Below are 20,906 nucleotides of genomic sequence, written 5' to 3'. Positions count from 1 at the left end.
CATGGGAACAAGCCCCATGGTGGAAGTCAGCAGGATCTACACTTACGAGTTAATATGCACACAGCAGGATCGGGCCTTAGTATGCCCCTACAATTTTGAGGCCATTCCTCTCGCGGCTTCCCGCCCTTGGGTTGCGCCGCGCTTTCTCCCGGTCCGCGGCGGCGTTCCCTTTGAGCCCTTGCCTGCCTTCCTCGCGCGGAGCTGCCCAGTCCGAGATCGGGTGGCCGCTTTGCTCCCCCTGGCGCCCGTCGGGAGCTGCTGCAAGTGCCCGAGCTGTCCTTTGTGCTGCGCGCCGCGGCCCGCCCGTGGGGAGTGGACAACAACATGCGCGGGACGCCGCCTGCCCAGTCGGTGCTTGGTGGTGGACTGTGCGTGCGCCGGGGATGCGCCCTCCTGAACGCTGCCGCCGCCGCCGCCGCCTCTGCTGCCACTATGTGCGGGGGCTCTGACAACGGGAGGGGCGTCCGCTGAAGGGGACCGCGTGGGCGGCCGGGCGGGCAGGCGAGGGGCGCCCCCGGAGCGAACGAGTCCGCCAGCCATGGGCGGGGGGCGAGCGCTGGTGGGCGCGCTCAGCTTGTGCCTCAGCCTCTGCTCCTTGGCGCTGCTCGTCACGGCCATCTTCACCGACCACTGGTACGAGACCGACCCCCGGCGGCACCGGGAGAGCTGCGAGGAGCCCGGCGGCGGCGCCCACCCCCCCGAGCAGCGCCGCCGCCTGCTGCCCCTGCCGCACTTGCCCTTGCGAGACGCCAAGCAGCGGCTCCCGCGAGGCGGCGGCGGCGGCGCGGCGGAGGCGGCGGCTGCCCACGCCGGCGACCTGCTGCTGCTGGAGAACTGGCGAGCCCTCTTGGGGCTCGGGGTGCTGCAGTCCCGGTGCGGCCGCCCGCTCTTCGCCACTTACGCCGGCCTCTGGAGGAAATGCTACTTTCTGGGCGTCGACAGAGACCTCGACAGCCTGGTGGAGCGAGGTAAGCGGGAGAGGAGGTGGGCGGCCGCGGCAACAGCGTGCGCTCTGCTCGGTCTCGCCACTCACGCACCCCGCGCGCCTTATTACCATCTCCCTTCTCGGCTAGCCGTGCCGGCGAGTACAATGTGTGGCATGCAAAGCCCACGCCTCCCCCGGCGATCACCGTGCGCCCCACCATCTTTTTTCCAGTGCAAGGCATGGTTAGAGCACATTCCTCTCTCCCCACCCCTTCGCCCAAACCACAGCTGCGGTGGAGCCATGTGCCACCCATCCTGCGACCAGGCAGCAGCAACAGTCCGGTCACCTCCCAGTCATGCACCCCACAGCCACCATGTGTGTGCATTATACACGCTCTCTCTCACACAGAAACCTCTCGCACCTCCAGTGCCACCTCTATGCACAGAGTCACAGGGGTGCCGAACACCACACCCCCCACGCGTTTGAGGGGCCCCCCATTTTGTTGAATTCTCCCTGCCCCCCAACCTGATAACCCATATCTTCAGTCCCCCAAACATATTTTCCCCCAAGTGCCTTTCCTCCCCCTCTCCAGATTTCAGTGAGGAGTTGCTCTTCAAGCTTTCCCTCTGTCTGCACTTTTGTAAAGTCACTTATTTGGCACACAAGAAGATCACTTTAACACTGCATTGTCACTTTGCTGCCTTTCACCTCCCTTCCCTCCCATTCCACCACTGCATTGTCACTGATCTCCTGTCACTTCTGGTCAGTGAGACAGGTGCCTTATGCCCTGCAGCGCATTGTCAACCATGGATTGTGCTTTGTGTCGTATTCCGCTTCTTCCTAATTACAACAGGGGTGTGTGCAACAAACATGACATTAGGAGGGCATAGGGAATTTGCAGTGTCCATCCGTGGTGGAATGCGCTACATGGTGATTTGGTACTGAGCAAATCTTTAATACTTTCCCTAAAGTAGCCGTGATCCTTCCAGTTTATGTTGATTCATTCTTTCTCAATTTATGGACCATATGGACTACACAAATGTAATACATGGTGAGTTTGCAGTATCCATCTTCATCAGGCCCTCTGTGCATGGACACTGTGCACTTGCCCGTCTATCCAGTGTACAGAATTGTTCACTCTAGACCCGATCTTCTTCCTCCTTCCCATATTGCTCCCTTTTAAATCTCCCATGCTCCATGTGTTTTCTTTTTTAGCTCCCACAGCACAGAAAGAGGACATAATTTCTTACAAACACAACCAGCTTTTTGCCACATCATGGTGCACAGTTATGTTGTCCCCACACCCCATTCTCTGACAGCAAAAGAAAAATGAATGTGCTCTAATCCATGTTCTGGATGAGCAGTCTATGTCTGTCTCCCAAAGAACTGCAAGCACCTTCCTTTGGTACCATTCCTCCTATTGGATCTACACACCATGCATGATGCAAGTTCTTTCTCACCCCTGCATGAGATTCCTTTCTTTCTGAAATTGCACTGCAGGAGCTGCTCTCTCCTTCTTTCCCCTAACTACAAAGGCACAGTGACCTTCCCTTCACAATGAACTGTTCAATGCCCTGCCATGCAGAGACAGCAGTCACTTTTCCGCTAAGCACACAGGAACCAGGAACCACCTTTCTACAATGATAAATTGTAGATATCTGATAGGCCTCCTAAGAAACAAACATTTTGATCTTTGCTTCTTGGTGCTTTGACTCTGTGTGCTGGCTCCCACCTCTACACCCAGGAAGCAAAGCTCAAATGTTGTCTGTGTTAGATGTTTAGCACCCAGAAAATGATTCATGCTAGGTACCAAACAGCGCTGTAGTGTAAATTGCAACCACGGTTTTTATCAGCTTTAATTCATGGATATAAATGGCTTTTTAAAACAATACTTAAAACATAAAGTACTGGAAAAGGTGTTTGCTAAGTGAGAGTTAAGCCAGCACTTCCATTTGGTGTTACTTTCTTCCTCATTGCCCATTCTCAAAATACACTTATACTCTGAGGATTATTTCTCCTTATCTTCTTCTCTGCTGTTTTAAGTATTGCTGTTTCTGTCTGCCTTTTGTTCTCTTTCCCAAATCACACTACATGTGAACAAGAGAGGCATGTTCTGTTCATGTTCTGAACATGAGCAGTGTAATCTTAAATATTACTTAAATATTAAACATTCTGAGAGGTGTAATCTTAAATATTACTGTGTTAGTGCACCAAGAAAGAACACCGCTAGTCTTAATCCACCCTATGACAACCAGATTATATATTTTCTGTCAGTATATTCATTTATTATTTGTTTGTGTTTAATAGGGAGCTTGTTCAGCACTATTTTTGCAGAACATAACTGAATAATGCAAAACGGTCAGTTATTGGCTGCACTGAACTGAGGGACTATGCTTTTACTTGTTAGTTATATTTTAGGGCAAATTTCCTCTTAGGATAGACAGTGTAATGCAAACATTACATTGCAAATGTGTACTGGGAATTCTGTTGGTGGGAAAGTATTTTAGCAGGGAGAGGTTTTGGAAAAATAAGTAGTGAGTAGTGGAAGGGTTAAGCTCACCTTCCCTGGCATCTCTTTCCAGATTTGCTCCTCTCCTAGCAGCTTTTCACTACATGTGTGTGTCATGTTGTTAGACCATTCGGACAAATGTCCAAAGGATTCCTTGTGGGAAATGAAGCTGTTCCAGAGTTCTCTTTTCTAAAAGTCTTTTTTCTTAAATTAAAAAAAAAAGTAGTAGTTTTTATGCATCACAAAAACTCTGTTCATATGTTATGTTCAACACTTGTATAGTCTGTGTACAGATCTGTACACATAGGAACATAGGAAACTGCCATATACTAAGTCAGACCATTGGTCTATCTAGCTCAGTATTGTCTTCACAGACTGGCAGCGGCTTCTCCAAGGCTGCAGGCAGGAATCTCTCTCAGCCCTATCTTGGAGATGCCAGGGAGGGAACTGGAAAGCTTCTGCTCTTCCCAGAGCGGCTTCATCTCCTGAGGAATATCTTGCAGTGTTCACACATCAAGTCTCCCATTCAGATGCAACCAGGGCAGACCCTGCTTAGCTATGGGGACAAGTCATGTTTGCTGCCACAAGACCAGCTCTCCTTATGTATTGTTATACACACATTAGCTCTGTTCAGACATTATGTGGTGCCTGTATTTAAATGTCTGTACAAAGCTGCATGTTTTTGTGTGAATTACTGTACCAGTGTAAATTTTAAAAGTGAACTGGGGAACAGGTCCCTCAAATGTATGATACAGGTAGGAAGCGTACTGCTGTAACTGCATTCAACATAATATGTGAATAGCTGTGCCTGGATACAGATCTGTCCCTGTATACACAGATTGTACGAGTGTTGAACATAATGTGTGAATAGGGCTATTGTGCTCAACGCATGTACAATAGTCCATATCCTATCTGTACTCTTCATATGACAGGGCCTGTATCCAGGTTCACTTTTAAAATGAACACCTGCACCTGTATTCACACAAAAACATGTGGAGGAAAACTGGTCTACAGGGAGGAGAATTGGTCTTGTGGTAGCAAGCATGACTTGTCCCCTTAGCTAAGCAGGGTCCACCCTGGTTGCATATGAATGGGAGACTAGATGTGTGAGCCCTGGAAGATATTCCCCTTAGGGGATGGTGCCGCTCTGGGAAAAGCATCTAGGTTCCAAGTTCCCTCCCTGGCAGCATCTCCAAGATAGGGCGGAGAGAGATTCCTGCTTGCAACCTTGGAGAAGCTGCTGCCAGTCTGTGTAGACGATACTGAGCTAGATGGACCAATGGTCTGACTCAGTATATGGCAGCTTCCTATGCTCCTATGTGCATAAACACCTGTACATACCTACAGTGTAATGTCTACATAGGGCTAAGGGTATTCTGGGCAGTGGGTCCACTCAAGCAACATTCTCACAAACACTTGAGCAGTGGTGATATACTGTATATTGCCCTTCCTGGAGGAGTCTTTCTCCCTCCCTTTCTCCTCTGGGAGAATTTAACATGTGTTTAACAGATGTTGTTAAGGTGAAGGAATTGTATGGATATGACCTGAGATCATTACACTGCAACAGGTGCTCTGGTTTTCTGCCATGTAGGCATACTTCGCAAAGTGGGCCATCTAAATGATTAAGGTCCCATGTTCTATCCCAGTGCGATATCTGGGAACCATTGCTCAGGGGTAGGCCATCTCTCTCCAGATGTTGCTGAACTACAACTCCCATCACCCCACCCACAATTTATTACAACTGAGGATGATGGGAGTTGTCGTTCACCAATATTGCCTAACTCTTCTCTAGGGAGTGAGTACAGGGGCCTTTCATGAGGCAAGATGAGGCGGTCTCCTCAGGCAGCAGATTACTGGTAGGGATGTGCAGACCGGTCTGGCAGTTCAGGGGTTCATGGTCGAACCGAACCACCACCACCCCGGTCCTGTTGGACCAGAACCGGACCACTAGGTCCGGTCCGGCAGGTCTGCAAACTTTTTTTTTAAATGTAAAAGTTAAGGAAGTACCTGTAGCCCCTTCGAGGGGCTTGCCAAAGCCGCAGGGGGCGGGGGGATCCACGCTGGTTCCCTCTGTCTCCGCCGGCCCTCCTCATCACTGCCGCGGCCAGGTAACTGAAGCCTCGGCCATGGCCTCGCAGAGGGCATTTGCGCATGCGTAGTGGCCGCCAAAATGGCGGCCATTCGCTCTTACTGAGGCTTGAAAGGGCCAAAAAGGCTTCAGTTACCCGGCCACGGCAGTGATGAGGAGGGCCAGCAGGGGGAGAGGGAACCCGCGCAGATCCCTCCCCCGCGGCTTCAGCAAGCCCCCCCCCCCGAAGGGACTACAGGTACTTCCTTAACTTTTAAATTTTTTTTTTAAAAGAAAGAAAGTTTGCGGACTGGTCCGGGACCGGACCGGGGGGGTTCGATGGGGGGCTGGACCAAACTGGCCCGATTCCGTGCACACCCCTAATTACTGGGGCATCAGCAGGACGCCCCCCACATCGGAGCAGCACACACTAACATTCCTTTTAAAATAGTAAGGAATCAGAGTGGCACTGACAGGGAGCGGCAGGGAGCGGCAGGGGGAGGTCGGATTTTGAAACTGCAGAGAGAGATATGATTGGGGAACGCTTGATTCTCTTCCAAGCTTTCTGGGATGGAATTGACAAGCAAGTTCCAAGTAAAATTCCATTTGTGTGCCTCTTCGCAAAATGCTTGGGAGCCCCCAGTTTACTGTATATATTTTTACTGTATATATACATATATACTGCTGTTTACTGTATATACACATATACTGTGTATATGTGTATTTTATATAGCCCTATATAAAACTGGCCCTATCCAACCCCAGCACAGCATCCCTCCAGTGGCTGTTCCTGGTGTCTTTCTTATGTTTCGTTTTTTAGACTGTGAGCCGTTTGGGGACAGGCAGCCATTTTATATTTATTTATTTATTTAAGTAAACAACCTTGGGAACTTTGGTTGAAAAGCGGTATATAAATATTTGTCGTATTTGTCGTATTCGTATAGTACCGTCATTGGGGATGGTGCTTCACGTAAGTAAAAAAGACAGATCTAATGTGGTAGATTTATTTACTACAGTGGTAGATTTATGGTAGATTTAGGACTAATGTGGTAGATTTATTGACTACAGAAAAGCCTTTGATTGCGTCAACCATGTCAGGTTGTGAAATATCCTTAGGAAAATGGGCATCCCAGAACATCTCATTGTTCTCATGAGAAACCTATAGACAGGACAGGAAGCCACAGTCCAGATGGAACATGGTGAAACAGACTGGTTCCAGATCAGCAAAGGAGTAAGACAAGGGTGTATACTTTATTCCTCTTTATTCAATTTATATGCTGAACATATACTGAGAGAAGTTGGATTGGAAGAAGATGAGTGTGGTTTTAAAGTTGGAGGAAGAAACATCAATAACCTGCACTACTCTGATGCAACTGCTATGATGTCTGAGATCACAGATGATCTGCAAGCTCTAATAATGAAAGTCAAGGAGCACAGAGAAAAAATGGGACTACGACTAAATGTAAAGAAGATTAAACTAATGACAATGGGTACAGCAACCAGCCTCAGAACTGATAATGAAGACATTGAAGTGGAGAATAGATTCTGCCTTTTCGGATCAACCATCAACATTAAAGGATCCAGCAGTCAAGAAATACGCCGCAGACTAGCACTTGGTAGGGTTGCAATGAAGGCCTTGGAAAGGATATTTAGATGCTGTGACATGTCTACACCTACAAAGATTAGAATAGTTCGCACAGTGGTTTTCCCCATGACACTCTATAGATGCGAAAGCTGGAATTTGAAGAAGCAAGATAGAAAAAGTATTGATGCTTTTGAACTTTGGTGCTGGAGAAGACTTTTGAGGATCCCATGGACAGCCAGGAAAACAAACAATTGGATCCTAGAACAAATCAATCCAAAATTTTTACTTGAGGCACAAATGACCAGACTCAAACTATCATACTTTGGATACATTCTTTGAAGATCCAGGTCCCTTGAGAAGTCCATAATGCTGGGGAAAGTTGAAGGAAAGAGAAGAAGAGGACGACCAGCAGCAAGGTGGATGAACTTGATTACGACAGCAATGAATGCAGCACTGTGAGACCAAAAAGGCCAAGTTGAAGACAGATCATCCTGGAGAGAATCTATCTATGTGTCCACTAAGCGTCGACACTGATTTGACGGCATTTAATCAATCAATGTGAAAATCACCCAACATTTCCAAATTAGCATTGGAACTGCCATATCCCAAAATGGGTCTTTGTTTATATATAGAGAAAGTCATGTACTTTTGTGGGGTCCTGGGATTAACGGGGGTGCATTAGTCCCTGGGAACTTGTTTTCAGGAACATGATAAAACATGTAAGGTAAATTTCATTCATTCATTACATTTATAAACTGCCCCATCCGAAGGTTCTGGGCCATGTAGTTAAAGCCCTTCTGCATGGAAACTATCGGAGGCCCTGGTGCATTGCTTTAATGCATAGTTGGGTGCAAGGGAAACCGTCCTCAGACATGACCCCTCAGGTGGCAGATTATTGGGGCACCAGCAGGGCAGCAAGACACCCCCCACATTGGAGCAGCTCTTCAGGACCAATCTCATCCTTGCAAGTTTTGCAAGGAGAGCTTCTCCTCACACTCCTTGCAAAGCTTGCAAGACGCACAAGGAGAGAAGAGGAGGCTGCTGGCAATCTTCCCTCTGCCCCGCCCTCCGCATGCCACTTTCAAAGCTCGAGAGGTCGGTTTTGAAAGGGAGCTGGTCTCACCAGGGTTGTTAGGCAAGGCAGCATTGGGTGCCCTCTCACAGGTGGCGTAATATATTGGGGTGCCCCGACTACTATGTGGTGTGTCGTTTCTGTGTAAGTGTTTGCGTGTATATGTGTGTGTAAAACACCATCTTGCCTGTGGGCAGACTGTTGTATCTGGACGTCACCCAGCGTTCCTTGCACCCACCGTATGGACAGAGAGAAGACTGGTCTAAGCTTTGCATAGGCACAGTATCTCTTGCGAGCAATGTTCCCTCTAAGGCGTGTGTACATGTGCGTGCTCACAAGTTTTTTGATGTCCAACCACAACAAATATTTATATACTGCTTTCCAACAAGCATTTCAAAAGCAGTTTACACAGATAAATAATAAATAATAAGATGGATCCCTGTCCCCAAAGGGCTCACAATCTAAAAAGAAACATAAGACAGACACCAGCAACAGCCACTGAAGGGATGTTGTGCTGGAGATGGATAGGGCCAGTTACTCTCCTCCTGCTAAATAAAGAGAATCACCATGTTAAAAGGTGCCTCTTTGCCAAGTTAGCAGTTAATTTTAGACCCTGCTCAGGTTGAATCAGGAAGGCCCCACTCTGAATGCACATGAGCACACACTGCCTTGATACTGCTGCTCAGAACAAAACTCATTCCGCACAGTGATTGGAAAAAATTAACGGGACCGCTGCTTGCAAGCTTTGGATGCATTGAATAAGTGTGCACAAAATCCCAAGGAAATCTCTGCAGAGAAGCACCCTCAGCATACAGCAGGGGCCTCGAGGATTGAGAGTGGCTAGATCCATCACACTCATAACTGTGGAACTTGCAAATGATAAAGGTGCCCAGCAGAATTGCGTAACCTCTTCTAAAGCTTTTGCACACAGTCGGTGCCAACAGTGCACAAGAGGGAAAGAAGGAATAGATCCAAATTCTGGGGGAAGATACTTGACAGCACATTCCTTGAATTGGCTGAGACATTGTTGGCAGGCCAGCAGTGCCTAAAAGCTGGCTTGAGTGCTGAAGTAAACAAAAAACGACTGGCTGTCAGGAATGCATCAAGCCTACACTGGAGAGACAAGGGCTAGGCTGACCTAGGAAATTAATACGCCTCCTTCAGCAGCATAAAGGACAAATATTTGCAAAAGCAGTAAATTCAGATTTAGGGGTGGTTTGCCCTTGCTAACTCCTCCTAACTATGGAGTTAATCACAGTTAATCACAGTTAATCACTGGTGGCTATAGGCCACCTCCAGCCTCAGAGGCACGATGCCTCTCAATACCAGTTGCAGGGGAGCAACAGCAAGAGAGAGGGCATGCCCTCATCTCCTGCCTGTAGGCTTCTCAGAGGCATCTGGTGGGCCATTGTATGAAAAAGAGAGCTAGACTAGAAAGGCCTTGGGCCTGATCCAGCAGGATTGTTCTTGTTAACTGTATCAAAGTGATGATTCTTTTTATGTTTAGTTGGGGAGAACGCTATTCAGCCTCAGTGCAGCGTACCTCTAGTGGCTATTACTGCTGGCTAGCTTTTTTTTTTTAATTGTGAGCCCTTGGGGACAGGGGACAAACTCTTATTCTTTTTCTGTGTAAACCACTTTTCATTGAAAAACAGTATGTAAACAACAACCTCTTACCTTTCTTCTGTGCACTGTGAGATCAGTCTCAGTGTACATAGATGTCACTGACCCTAATCCTGACCTGAACTGAGTGATCCTGATTATTTCAACATGAGGATCTCCCTTCATTCAGGGGTGGCCAAACTGAGGCTCTCCAGCTGTTTTTGGACTACAGCTCCCATCATCCCAATCTTCAATGGCTGGAGATGATGGGAGTTGTAGTCCAACAACAGCTTTTTAGGCAATGGGCTGGGGAAGGCAGCAGAAAAGAAGCTCATAATCCCATAGCTCGCTCTTGATCTCAGGCTTTCAGTCTCTTGACTCTGTTTTTTCTTCTTCCCTTTTTCCTGTTTTGGCCCATCTGCTGGCCTTTACATTATATCAGTGTTACCTTTGTAGTTCTTCATACTGCATGCTGTCAGCCTAGCAGCCCCATCCCATGGGGACCTTGTGGGCCCTCCATTTGGGAATCACTGACCTGTGCCATCAATATAAGGTTAGCCTCTTCCTCCTGCTGAGCAAAGAGACACCTTTTAAAGTGGTGATTCTCTTATATTTAGCCGGGGGAGAGCAACTGGCCCTATCCAACCCCAGCACAGCCTCCCTCCAGTGGCTGTCCCTGGTATCTTTCTTATATTTCTTTTTAGATAGTGAGCCCTTTCGGGACAGGGGACCATCTTATTTATGTATTATTTATTTTTCTGTGTAAACCGCTTTGAGAACTTTGGTTGAAGAGCAGTATATAAATGTACGCCATAGTCCTCAGTTTCACTTCTCCATCTGGGTTGTAATCTTACTATCCTGTGCCTGTTCTTGGGGCTCCCAAATTTCCCTGTTTAGTTTCTTCATGCAAGCATCTGTGCTTGTTGTCTAATAAACCCACTGTGACTCCAGTTTACTGAAAAAGACACATGTACCCCATTAATAATGCTCTCTCTTTCCCTCCAGGAAGAAATAGAAAGGCTCGTCAGTAGGCATTTGCATCATCTGCTTCTCCACTCTAGAGTGTGACTTTCTGCTTTCAAGCCCAGCTACTCTCTAGAAAAATAAGGTCTCTGTCTCTGTAGGACAGCCAAGATTTGGAAATGGAATAAGGGTTTGCAAAGTGGTCAGGCAGTTAGAATAGTGGGCTGCTTGCTAGATCACAAGGAGAGGGGGAAACACACAAAATATATTTCACTACAGTATAACTAAATATTTTTGGTGACATTTTAATCTGGGTTTCCTGCATCCAACTCAACTCACTAGTCAAGGACACTGTTCCCTCTAAGGCGTACGCACATGCACGTACTCACAAGTTTTTGGATGTCTGCTCAGTTCATTTTAGATCCTGCTCAGGTTGAATCAGGAAGGCCCCATTCTGAATGCAGGTGCGGACACACTGCCTTGATACTGCTGCCCAGAACAAAACTCATCCCGCACAGAGATGAAAAAAATTAGAGGGACCGCTGGTCAAGGAGTCAACAAAACCCCAGGACTAAATCCTTCCCCCTTAGTAATACCAATCCCCCTCCCCGGTTATCAACTGTCACAGCCATGGCTCCTGGAGCCCCCCCACCCCACCCCAAGTAGGGGTTGGGGAGAGAGTCTGAGAGAGGAGTTATATTGGGAGGTGCCACCAACCTGGGCACCTGGCGGTCTCCTGCCATTGAGAATTGTCACACCAGAAGAACCCCAGTCTGCATCCCCACCCGAATCCAGACTCAAGGATTGCAACCCTGCCAGCATTCTCCAGTTCAGAGGAATCTTCTGATGACCTCTCGGCCGTGATTAAAGCTCCCCAGTGCCATCAGCGCAGGTGCCTGCAAAATTGGGCAAGACCCTTTTAAAGATCAAAGCTTGCCCCTGTAAGGGGCAGGGCCAAGTCACCCAGCCTGAGCAGCAGGCTATAAAACCCAGCAGTTCACTGAGGAAAATGGTTGGGGCAACTTTCTCTTTAGTGGCAGCAACACTCAGCTCTGAGTTTGCTGGTCTGCTCTGATGTATGGTCCTGGCAGATTGCCCTGGAAGCTGTCCAAGGTCTGGGGTCTTGTTGCAGGAAAGACCATGGCAGTGCCTGGACAGGGCATCAACCGAAAGGCAAAACAGTTATGCAGAGGGAGTTGCAACAGCTATGACAACAGCATCTGCTAGTAGTTCCCTTCTACTAGGTGGCAACCCACTAGCTGCTAACCAGGGTCCTAGCCACTGCATTGCACTAGCTCAGAGATGCACCCAGGTAATTTTGGAGCCTGGACCTTAAGGCCTTTGGAGGCCCCGTCCCTGCAAGTTAAGCATCATCCCCTTACGCACACAGTATTTATATCATGTATGTTCTTTAGGGCACAAACAGCAACTGAAGAGTCTCAACACAGTCACACAAGAATGTAAGAATATAAAACAGGTCTATTTATGCAAATATGTAATAGCAGAAACATTTCAACATGGGACATAACATACAGTGGTCCCTCTACTTATGAAATTAATCCGTTCCGAATGCACATTTGTAAGTCGAAAAATTCGTAAGTCGAAAAGCGGTTTCCCATAGGAATGCATTGGGAACGGATTAATGCGTTCCGGAGCCTAGAAAAAAGACCCAGACCCCCAGTAAGGCTTGCAAACTGCACAGGAACATTTCTTTTCAAGAATAAACAGGCAGTAAACAGGCAGGCAAGTCAAGGAAACCACATGTAAAATTCGTAAGTCGAGGAAACCCCATCTAAAAATTTGTAAGTCGAGGAAACCCCATCTAAAAATTTGTAAGTCGAAAAAACCGCATCTAAAACCGGATCTAAAACTGCCGTTTGTAACTCGAAAAATACTTATGTCGAGTAGTTTGTAAGTCGAGGGACCACTGTATTTCCCATCCCACATATTTCTTTCCCCACTCCGTCTCTAAAGCAGAGGTCACGCTCAGCTTCCGGGCACAGGTCACAATCATGCTTGGCCACTGGCACCACAGTGTGGGCCAGCTGTGTGGCATGGGAACCACATTACCCCAGGACAGACTAAAGAGGATTTGGGGGGGGGCAGGGGATGAGGAGGCCCTGGACATCCCCCTGGAAGTCCAGGGATAAGAGTGTCTCTGCACTAGCTGTAATGGGAGCAGAGGCGTAGCAAGGTTGGAGGGGCCCAGGGACAGAAAGTGAAGATGGGCCCCTACCCCCTGCCCTCTTCTTCAGAGGGGGAGAGCAAAGAGCGAGTTTTTGCTCAATCAGCCCCCCCCCTCCACGGGCCGAGAAGCATTTGTCCCACTCCTTGTAGGATTCTAGCTATCTCCCTGGATACCACAGTCTCACAGGTGTGCTACAAAAGAAATACAATCCTTATCAATGACATTTCACAGTAAAAATGCCTTTTTAAAATTATGCACATATATTATGCTTTGAATATTATGTACTCACACTGCCGTGCCTGCTTGAATGATTGGAGAATAACCATGGATTTTGAATTGATTAGTGTATGGATGTATCCCTGGTTTGCAAGTAGAACTTAATAGTAGTAAGCAAGTTACCACTCACCGCGCAAAAGGGAATTTTAGTAAGCAAGTTCCCTCACTCTCAAAAAGGGAATTTCAATCCCCCTGCAAGCTCCCAACAGGCTACTTAAGCCAGACTTCTGAGTAATAGCACCAAGCACCAGACCAGCCTGTACGTAAAATGCAGCTTCTTTAGCAAATTCAGTGCACAGCAGCCAGGAGGGAGGGAAGAAAGTTTGATTCTTTTCCTTCTTTAGCAAAGACCACCACAATGAAGTGCTGACAAACATCCTCTTTTTGCCTCAAAACTATCTCCCCAATCCCAAATACCTTTGCTGTTTCGAAAACAAAAGCCACTCATCCCTGCTGAGGGAGAGGTAAGAGGAGGGAGAGAGAAATGTGCAAAGGGAAGCCAAAGCAAAGGAGTGGGGGGATGTGTTGCAGCAACACCCCTGCCAAAGCAACAACCCAGCTTCCTTCTCCCCTTAGTGCCCTGATATAAAACTGATATAAGAAGGGGTGGGGAAGAGGGGAAAAAGTGAAGATGGAAAAGCCAGATAGAGTTCCTAGGTCTTCTCCAAAGCCTTCCTCCCCCAAATACCCTTCCAAGCCATACCAAGCCCCCAGTTCTTCTCCCAGAGCTGCCGTGAGCTCTCGTCTCTCTCCTAGCTGATTACAGAATAGGGAAGTGAGTGGAGTTTCAGGACTGGCCATTATTTTTACCCTCTGAATGCAAATAGGAGGTGGGAAGGAGGCTGTGAATTAACTCAGTGGAAAGTGGGGTGAGGAAGAAGTGTATTCCAGGGGAACAGTTACAGAACAATGCATCTAAATGCTTCTACAACACAGTGTTTTGCATTTCCAGCCCCACTTTTAATCTGTCTCTCCCCCTCCCCTGCTTCCACTGAGTGACTCACAGCCCTCCTGCCTCCTGTTTCCCTTCCGAGGTGAAAAACAAATCACCAGAAGCAGTCCTGAAAACTTCTAGGAGGAAGCTCTGGGTGAGGAACTGGGGACTCTCAGAGAGGCAGCTCCCAACGGGCAAAGACAGTCCAGGCCCTGCTTTGTTTCTACCACAGAAAGGCTCAAAACCCTTGCTGCTCCAGTCCTTCCTTGCTGGGACCAAAGGAAGAGACACATGTGCAAGATGTGGGAGGAGAATCCTACTGCTGTGATTGGATAGAAGCCTGGGAGGGGTGTGGCCACAATAATAATAAGGAGCTGGTCTTGTGGTAGCAAGCATGACTTGTCCCCATAGCTAAGCAGGGTCTGCCTTGGTTGCATATGAATGGGAGACTTGATGTGTGAGCACTGCAAGATATTCCCCTCGGAATATCTTCCCCTGGGAAGAGCAGAAGGTTTCAAGTTCCCTCCCTGGTTTCTCCAAGATAGGGCTGACAGAGATTCCTGCTTGCAACCTTGGAGAAGCCGCTGCCAGTCTGTGAAGACAATACTGAGCTAGATAGACCAATGGTCTGACTCAGTATATGGCAGTTTCCTATGTTCCTATGAACAGACACTAGCGGCTCCACTGGGAGTCGAACAGATGAGGTGGCAAGAAAAGGGATTTCTGATGCAGAGGATGCAAAGACCCCGATCTAGGGAAGCAAGAGCTCTCAGGTGGCCCCCAAGTACTGGTGGCCTGGGGATGTATTTCCCCCACTTGCTCAATGGTGGCCATACCCCTCCTTGGGAGCTGCACTCAGTTGCCAAGTGGCATATGAAAGACTAGTTTAATGTAGCACGGGTTCCCGTAATGCAAACAATGAACCCTTCCACACAGTAGCTCCCTCTAATGAACACTGATTGCTATGGGGAATCTGTGCAGCTCCATTTTTGAAAGGCTTCCTGGCCTGGCCAGGAACATGTCTCTCTGCTTTTGCAAGCAGGGAGAGGCGCTCCTGGCTGTGCTGCGAATGTGGCACCGGCCGAAGTTTACTTGCAGATGGGGCGTGCGGCCCCTTCCGCTAATGTGGCTAATGTGGCCATGCCCCCTGCCACGCCCCCTGTGTCTGACATCAGATGCAGGGTGCATGGTTGGAGAGCAAGGTGCAGCCCCGTGAGCGTGGCGGCCCGGTTCTTTGAACCACCCCCGTGCAATGGTGGCTCCTCCCCTGACTACCATTCATGTTTACTCAGATGTAAGCCTCACTGCTGTTAATGGGACTTCCAAGAGTTGACGGAAGAGGAGAATCATGAGTTTTAGGACAAGGTTGTATATCTGTTTGAATGCTCATCAGAAATGGTTTTCTTTTTTAAAAAAACATGTTTTCCATCCCAGCTTCTCCAGTTGAGGTGATTTGAATAGAAAAAATGTTAAACCTCAAATCTTTACAGTGTGTGTGTTTAGAAATACTCACACCTATCTGCCTGAAATTTGGGTAGTATAATGGCCTTACAAGGGTCTGCCACACCTGCAATTTTCATACTATTTTAATAAGAACCAAAAAGATATAAGCATTTTAGTGGCATCCCATTATAATCTATGACCAAAGCAAAACATAATAGCTGTATAAATATTTTTAAAAGGAGAAAACAGATGGTTTCAACAGCACAGTCTGTGCATATTTATTTGGAAGTAAATTCCACTATGTTCTGTGGGGTTTACTGCAAGGAGAATGTGCATTGGATTTGCAGCCAAATCACTTTCAGAAAGTGGCTAATTAAGGATCAGGAGCATGCCAGAGAACAGGAGACATTTTTGTTTTTTTCTCCCACAAGAGTCTCAGCAAAAGTGGGGGTAGAATGCTGCAAAAGTGTGATAAACCGGAAGTGCATGACAACAGAATTTAAATTTTGAAAAAGCAAACAAGCAGATTTTGTGAGGACAGTGATAGAACAAGGACAGGTAACCAAATGACACCTGGGGAATAGCCGACGGGAGCTGGACAGTATCTGGTTCAGCAAATGCCATCTCTTAAAGTGCAAGGGTGCAGAGGATTCAGATAAAACAGAAGGGGACAGAGCAGAAGCACATAAAGAGCAGACAGAAGGCTGTGCCAGCTGGTCAAAGAATCAAAAGAAAGATAGCAGACACCAGGGAAGAAATTCAGCATATAGGTGCTTATATGCCAAAAGCCTCCAAGCCAAAATGGGTGAGCTGGAGTGCTTGGCTGCTAACACAGAAATAGATATAGTGGGCATAACAGAAACCTGGTAGAACAGTGAGAACTAGTGACACTGTTATCCCTGTATATAAACTCTATAGATAGGACAGGGATGAGCACCTTGGAGGTGGAGTAGCACTGTATATTAAAGAAGGGATAGAATCTAACAAGGTAGAAAACCTAGGTGGACCAGAGTCCTCCACAGAAACCCTGTGGGTGACAATACAAAGCCTGAAAGGAAATGTGCTACTGGGGACGTGCTATCGCCCTCCGGATCAAAATGCTGACAGTGACTAGTAGTTGCAGAAGGAAATCAGGGAGGCTTCAAGGAGAGGCAGGGCTATAATAATGGGTGACTTCAATTACCCACACATAGACTGGGTAACAATCAGGTAATGATAGAGAGGTCAGATTTCTAGATACGTTAAATGACTGTGCCCTAGAACAGTTGGTCTTGGAACCAACCAGAGAGAAGGTGACCTTGGACTTAATCCTGAGTGGCACCCAGGACCTGGTGCGTGATGTCAGTATCATCGACCTTTTAGGAAACAGTGACCATAGTGCGATCAAATTCAGCATACATGTGGGGAGAGAATCACCAAAGAAGTCTAATTTCTTTGAATTTCAGAAGAGGAAACTTCTCCAAAATGAGGAGTATGGTGAAAAGTAAACTGAAAGGGAAAATCAGGAGAGTCACTTCGCTCCAGAGTGCATGGAGTTTACTCAAAACCACAATACTAGAAGCCCAATTAGATTGTATACCCAAAAGGAGGAAAGGTACCACTAAGTGCAGGAGGATGCCAGCATGGATAACAGTTAAAGTCAAAGAAGCCATAAAAAGGAAGAAGACTTCCTTCCGAAATTGGAAGGCCTGCCCAAATGAGGAGAACAGAAAGGAACACAAACTCTGGCAAAAGAAATGCAGGGTGACAATAAGGGAGGCAAAAAGAGAGTTTGAGAAACATTTAGCCAAAAGCATCAAGGGAAATAACAAAAAGTTCTTTAAATACATCAGATGCAAGAAAACTGCCAGGGAGGTGGTTGGAACGTTGGATAATGAGGGAGTGAAAGAGATTATTAAGGAGGATATGGAGGTTGCAGAGAAGCTCAATGAGTTCTTTGCGTCCATCTTAACAGCAGAGGATACTGAGCATATACCTGTTCCTGATACAGGCTTTTTAGGGATGTAGGCTAAAGAACTGAGTCAGATAGCAGTGACAGGAGATGATGTTCTAAACTGTCTGGAAAAACTGAAAACTAGCAAATGGCCAGGGCTGGACAGCATCCATCCTCAAAGAACTCAAATGTGAAATTGCTGACCTCTTTGCTAAAATATATAACTTATCCCTGCAATCAGGATCTTTACTGGAGGACTGCAAAGTTCAAATGTAACACCGATTTTCAAAAAGGGATCCAGGGGTGATCCGGGAAATTACAGGCCGGATAGCTTAACGTCCATTCTAGGCAAATTGATGGAAAGCATCCTCAAGGATAAAATTGTAAAGCACATAGAAGAACAGGCCCTGCTGGGAGAGAACCTGCATGGCTTCTGCAAAGGTAAATCTTGCCTCACGAACCTGTTCGAGTTCTTTAAGAGTGTCAACAAGTGTGTGGATCAAGGTGATCCAGTTGACATAGTATACCTGGACTTCCAAAAAGCTTTTGACAAAGTTCCTCATCAAAGAATCCTGAGAAAACTTAGCAGTTATGGGATAAAGGGACAAGTACATATGTGGATTGCTAACTGGTTGAAAGACAGGAAACAGAGGGTAGGTATAAATGGAGAGTTTTCACAATGGAGGGAAGTAAGAAGTGGGGTACCCAGTGCTTTTTAATTTATTCATAAATGATCTAGAAGTAGGGGTAAGCAGCGAGGTGGCCATATTTGCAGACGATACCAAACTATTTCGGGTAGTAAAATCCAAAACGGATTGTGAGCAGCTCCAAAAGGATCAATCCAAACTGGGGGAGTGGGTGACAAAGTGACAAATGCGCTTCAGTGTTGACAAGTGTAAAGTGATGCACATTGGGACAAAAAACCCCAACTTCAAGTATACATTTATGGGATCTGAGCTGTCGATGACTGACCAGGAGAGGGATCTTGTGGTCGTGGTGGACAGCTCATTGAAAGTGTTGATTCAATGTGCGGAAGCTGTGAAAAAGGCCAATTCCATGCTAGGGATCATTAGGAAGGAGGTTGGAAATAAAACGGCTAATATTATAATGCCCTTATACAAAAGTATGGTGCAGCCACACCTGGAGTACTGCATACAATTCTGATCACCACATCTAAAAAAGGACATTGTAGAACTGGAAAAGCTGCAGAAGAGATGATCGGGGCGTAGAGCACCTTTCTTATGAGGCAAGGTTACAACACCTGGCGCTTTTTAGTTTAGAAAAATGACGACTGCGGGGAGACATGATAGAGGTCTCTAAAATCATGCATGGTGTAGAGAAAGTAGATAGAGAGAAATTCTTCTCCCTCTCACACAACACTAGGTCATCCCATAAAATTGATTGCCAGGAAATTTAGGACCAGCAACCGGAAGTATTTTTTCACACAATGCATAATCAACTTGTGAAATTCTCTGCCACGAGATGTGGTGGCAGCCAACAACCTGGATGACTTTAAGAGGGGTTTGGATAACTTCATGGAGCAGAGGTCTATCAATGGAGGCAGAGGCTTATCTAGGGAAAATAGCGCCTACGGCAAGCACTGAAATTGCGCCCCCTGTCCAAACATCTGACACCCATCTTTCAGATAACTTTACCATAATATCAGCTGAAAAATATGTCAAGCTCGTTACTCTTTCAGTATTTAAAAAACTATTTAGCAGTGGACGTAGCCAGACCAAAAAATGCTGGAAAACTACAAATTTCAGTATGCTGGGGCTCATGAAATACTCAAATACAATGTGGAGGTGTACTTGGAAAACTAAACAGAAGTGCCTGTCTAATTCTCTACTATGCATTGTAGAGAATTAGCATCATTATTACATAAGTTATTACCCTAACCCTAACCCTAGCATCACTATTACATAAGTTTTAAAAATAAATGGAAAATTTGACTTTTCCAAGATACTCTGAAAATAATTAAAGGATATGCAGAGTAAACTGTGTCACTGCTTGGAATATATTCTAGTTTTTCAGAAAGACAGTTAAAGTGAGAGAAAGACAACAAGAAACTCCCAGTGTGCCTTAATACTAAGGATTTCACACTGATTCAAAGACAAACTCACCATTAATAGCCATATTATTAAGACATCACATTTAACTCACTTATCACAAGAAGCAAAGTAAGAGCAAATGAATAGAATCCTAGCTCATAAGCTTCAGCTCAGTATTCACAAGCCCTGATTCTCTGTACATAGTGCCAATCTGAATATGTGTACAGTGACATATTATTTTTTAAAATTTTTTATCTGTAGCCCCTTTGGGGGGGCTTCCTAAAGGCCGTGGGAGATCTGCAAAGGTTCCCCCTCTCCCCGCTGGCCTCTAGAGCCTCGCAGGTACCATTTGAGCATGTGCTGTGGCCACTTTTTAAAATATTTTTTTCGAAAAACAAAAAACAAAATGGCTGCTGTGCATGCTCAAATGGCCTCTGCAATGCCTGGCATGGCCTAGGGCCTCCCAGAGGCCATTTGAGCATGCATGGTGGCCATTTTGTTTTCAGCGGCCATTTGAATTTTTAAAAAAATGGTGCCCCCCTTCAAGTGGTGCCGGGGGCACATGCTCTGCCTGCCCCACCCTAGATATGCCCCTGATGGAGGGCCACCTCCAGTCTCAAAAGCAGGATGCCTCTGAGTATCAGTTGCAGGGGAGTAACAGCAGGAGAGAGGGCATGCCCTTAATTCCTGCCTGTAGGCTTCCAGTGGCATCTGGTGGGCCACTGCGCGAAACAGGATGTTGGACTAGATGGGGCCTTGGGCCCATCCAGCAGGGCTGTTCTTATGTTAGCTGACAACATTCCACATCCTAGTGCGGACAGACAATAGCAACATTTATTTATTTAACATTTGTATACCGCCCAAAATGCAAGTCTCTAGGTGGTTATAACAAAACAATAAAAACAACAGATACAAAGATTAAAACATTACAACAATTTAAAATTTGAAATGTTAAAAACTGTTAACAACACAATTAAAACAAGCTGAGGAACGTGTGTACAAAAAAAGAAACGTGTAACAACTGCTGCATGTGGACTCAATTTCTCTTCTTTTTGGTGCAGAAACCCATGAAAAATAGTTGCAATAAAGTCCTCTGCTGAAATGCCGCTCCCCATCACCATATGCGGCTTGTACGGGTGTGGGGTTGTGCTCCCAGCTCTTGAGGCAGACACAGGGGCTGCCATTTTGGCTCCTGCGGCACCTGTCTCAGGCCTTCCAGTGGGAGCGAAGGAGTGGCCACATAAGCAGCCAGCTCCTATTCCGTCCTCCCTTCGTTGTTCTGGACAAAGCACCCTTCCTTCCCATCCCATTTCAGTGAAGGTTGTCCAGTCACCTTTTGGGGCCAAGTAGGAATTTT

At 46.7% G+C, this 20,906-nt stretch overlaps 1 protein-coding gene across 2 annotated transcripts in view; it reads left to right on the top strand.

Annotated features, from left to right (window-relative positions):
• The first annotated feature begins 242 nt into the window (after positions 1–242).
• TMEM178A (transmembrane protein 178A) overlaps positions 243–20,906 on the top strand; it is a 35,572-nt gene continuing 14,908 nt past the window's right edge. Inside the window, exon 1 of one of the 2 annotated variants that reach the window (XM_053242908.1) lies at positions 243–968. In XM_053242908.1, coding sequence (XP_053098883.1) covers positions 539–968 — 430 coding nt within the window. In that variant the 5' untranslated portion in view covers positions 243–538. The remainder of the gene's footprint in view (positions 969–20,906) is intronic. The other variant, XM_053242898.1, reaches the window with a different exon arrangement.

This window comes from Hemicordylus capensis, chromosome 1 (genome assembly GCF_027244095.1).
Source record: "Hemicordylus capensis ecotype Gifberg chromosome 1, rHemCap1.1.pri, whole genome shotgun sequence".
In the NCBI taxonomy this organism is placed as follows: domain Eukaryota; kingdom Metazoa; phylum Chordata; class Lepidosauria; order Squamata; family Cordylidae; genus Hemicordylus; species Hemicordylus capensis.
This window is presented reverse-complemented; position numbering and strand designations above follow the sequence as displayed.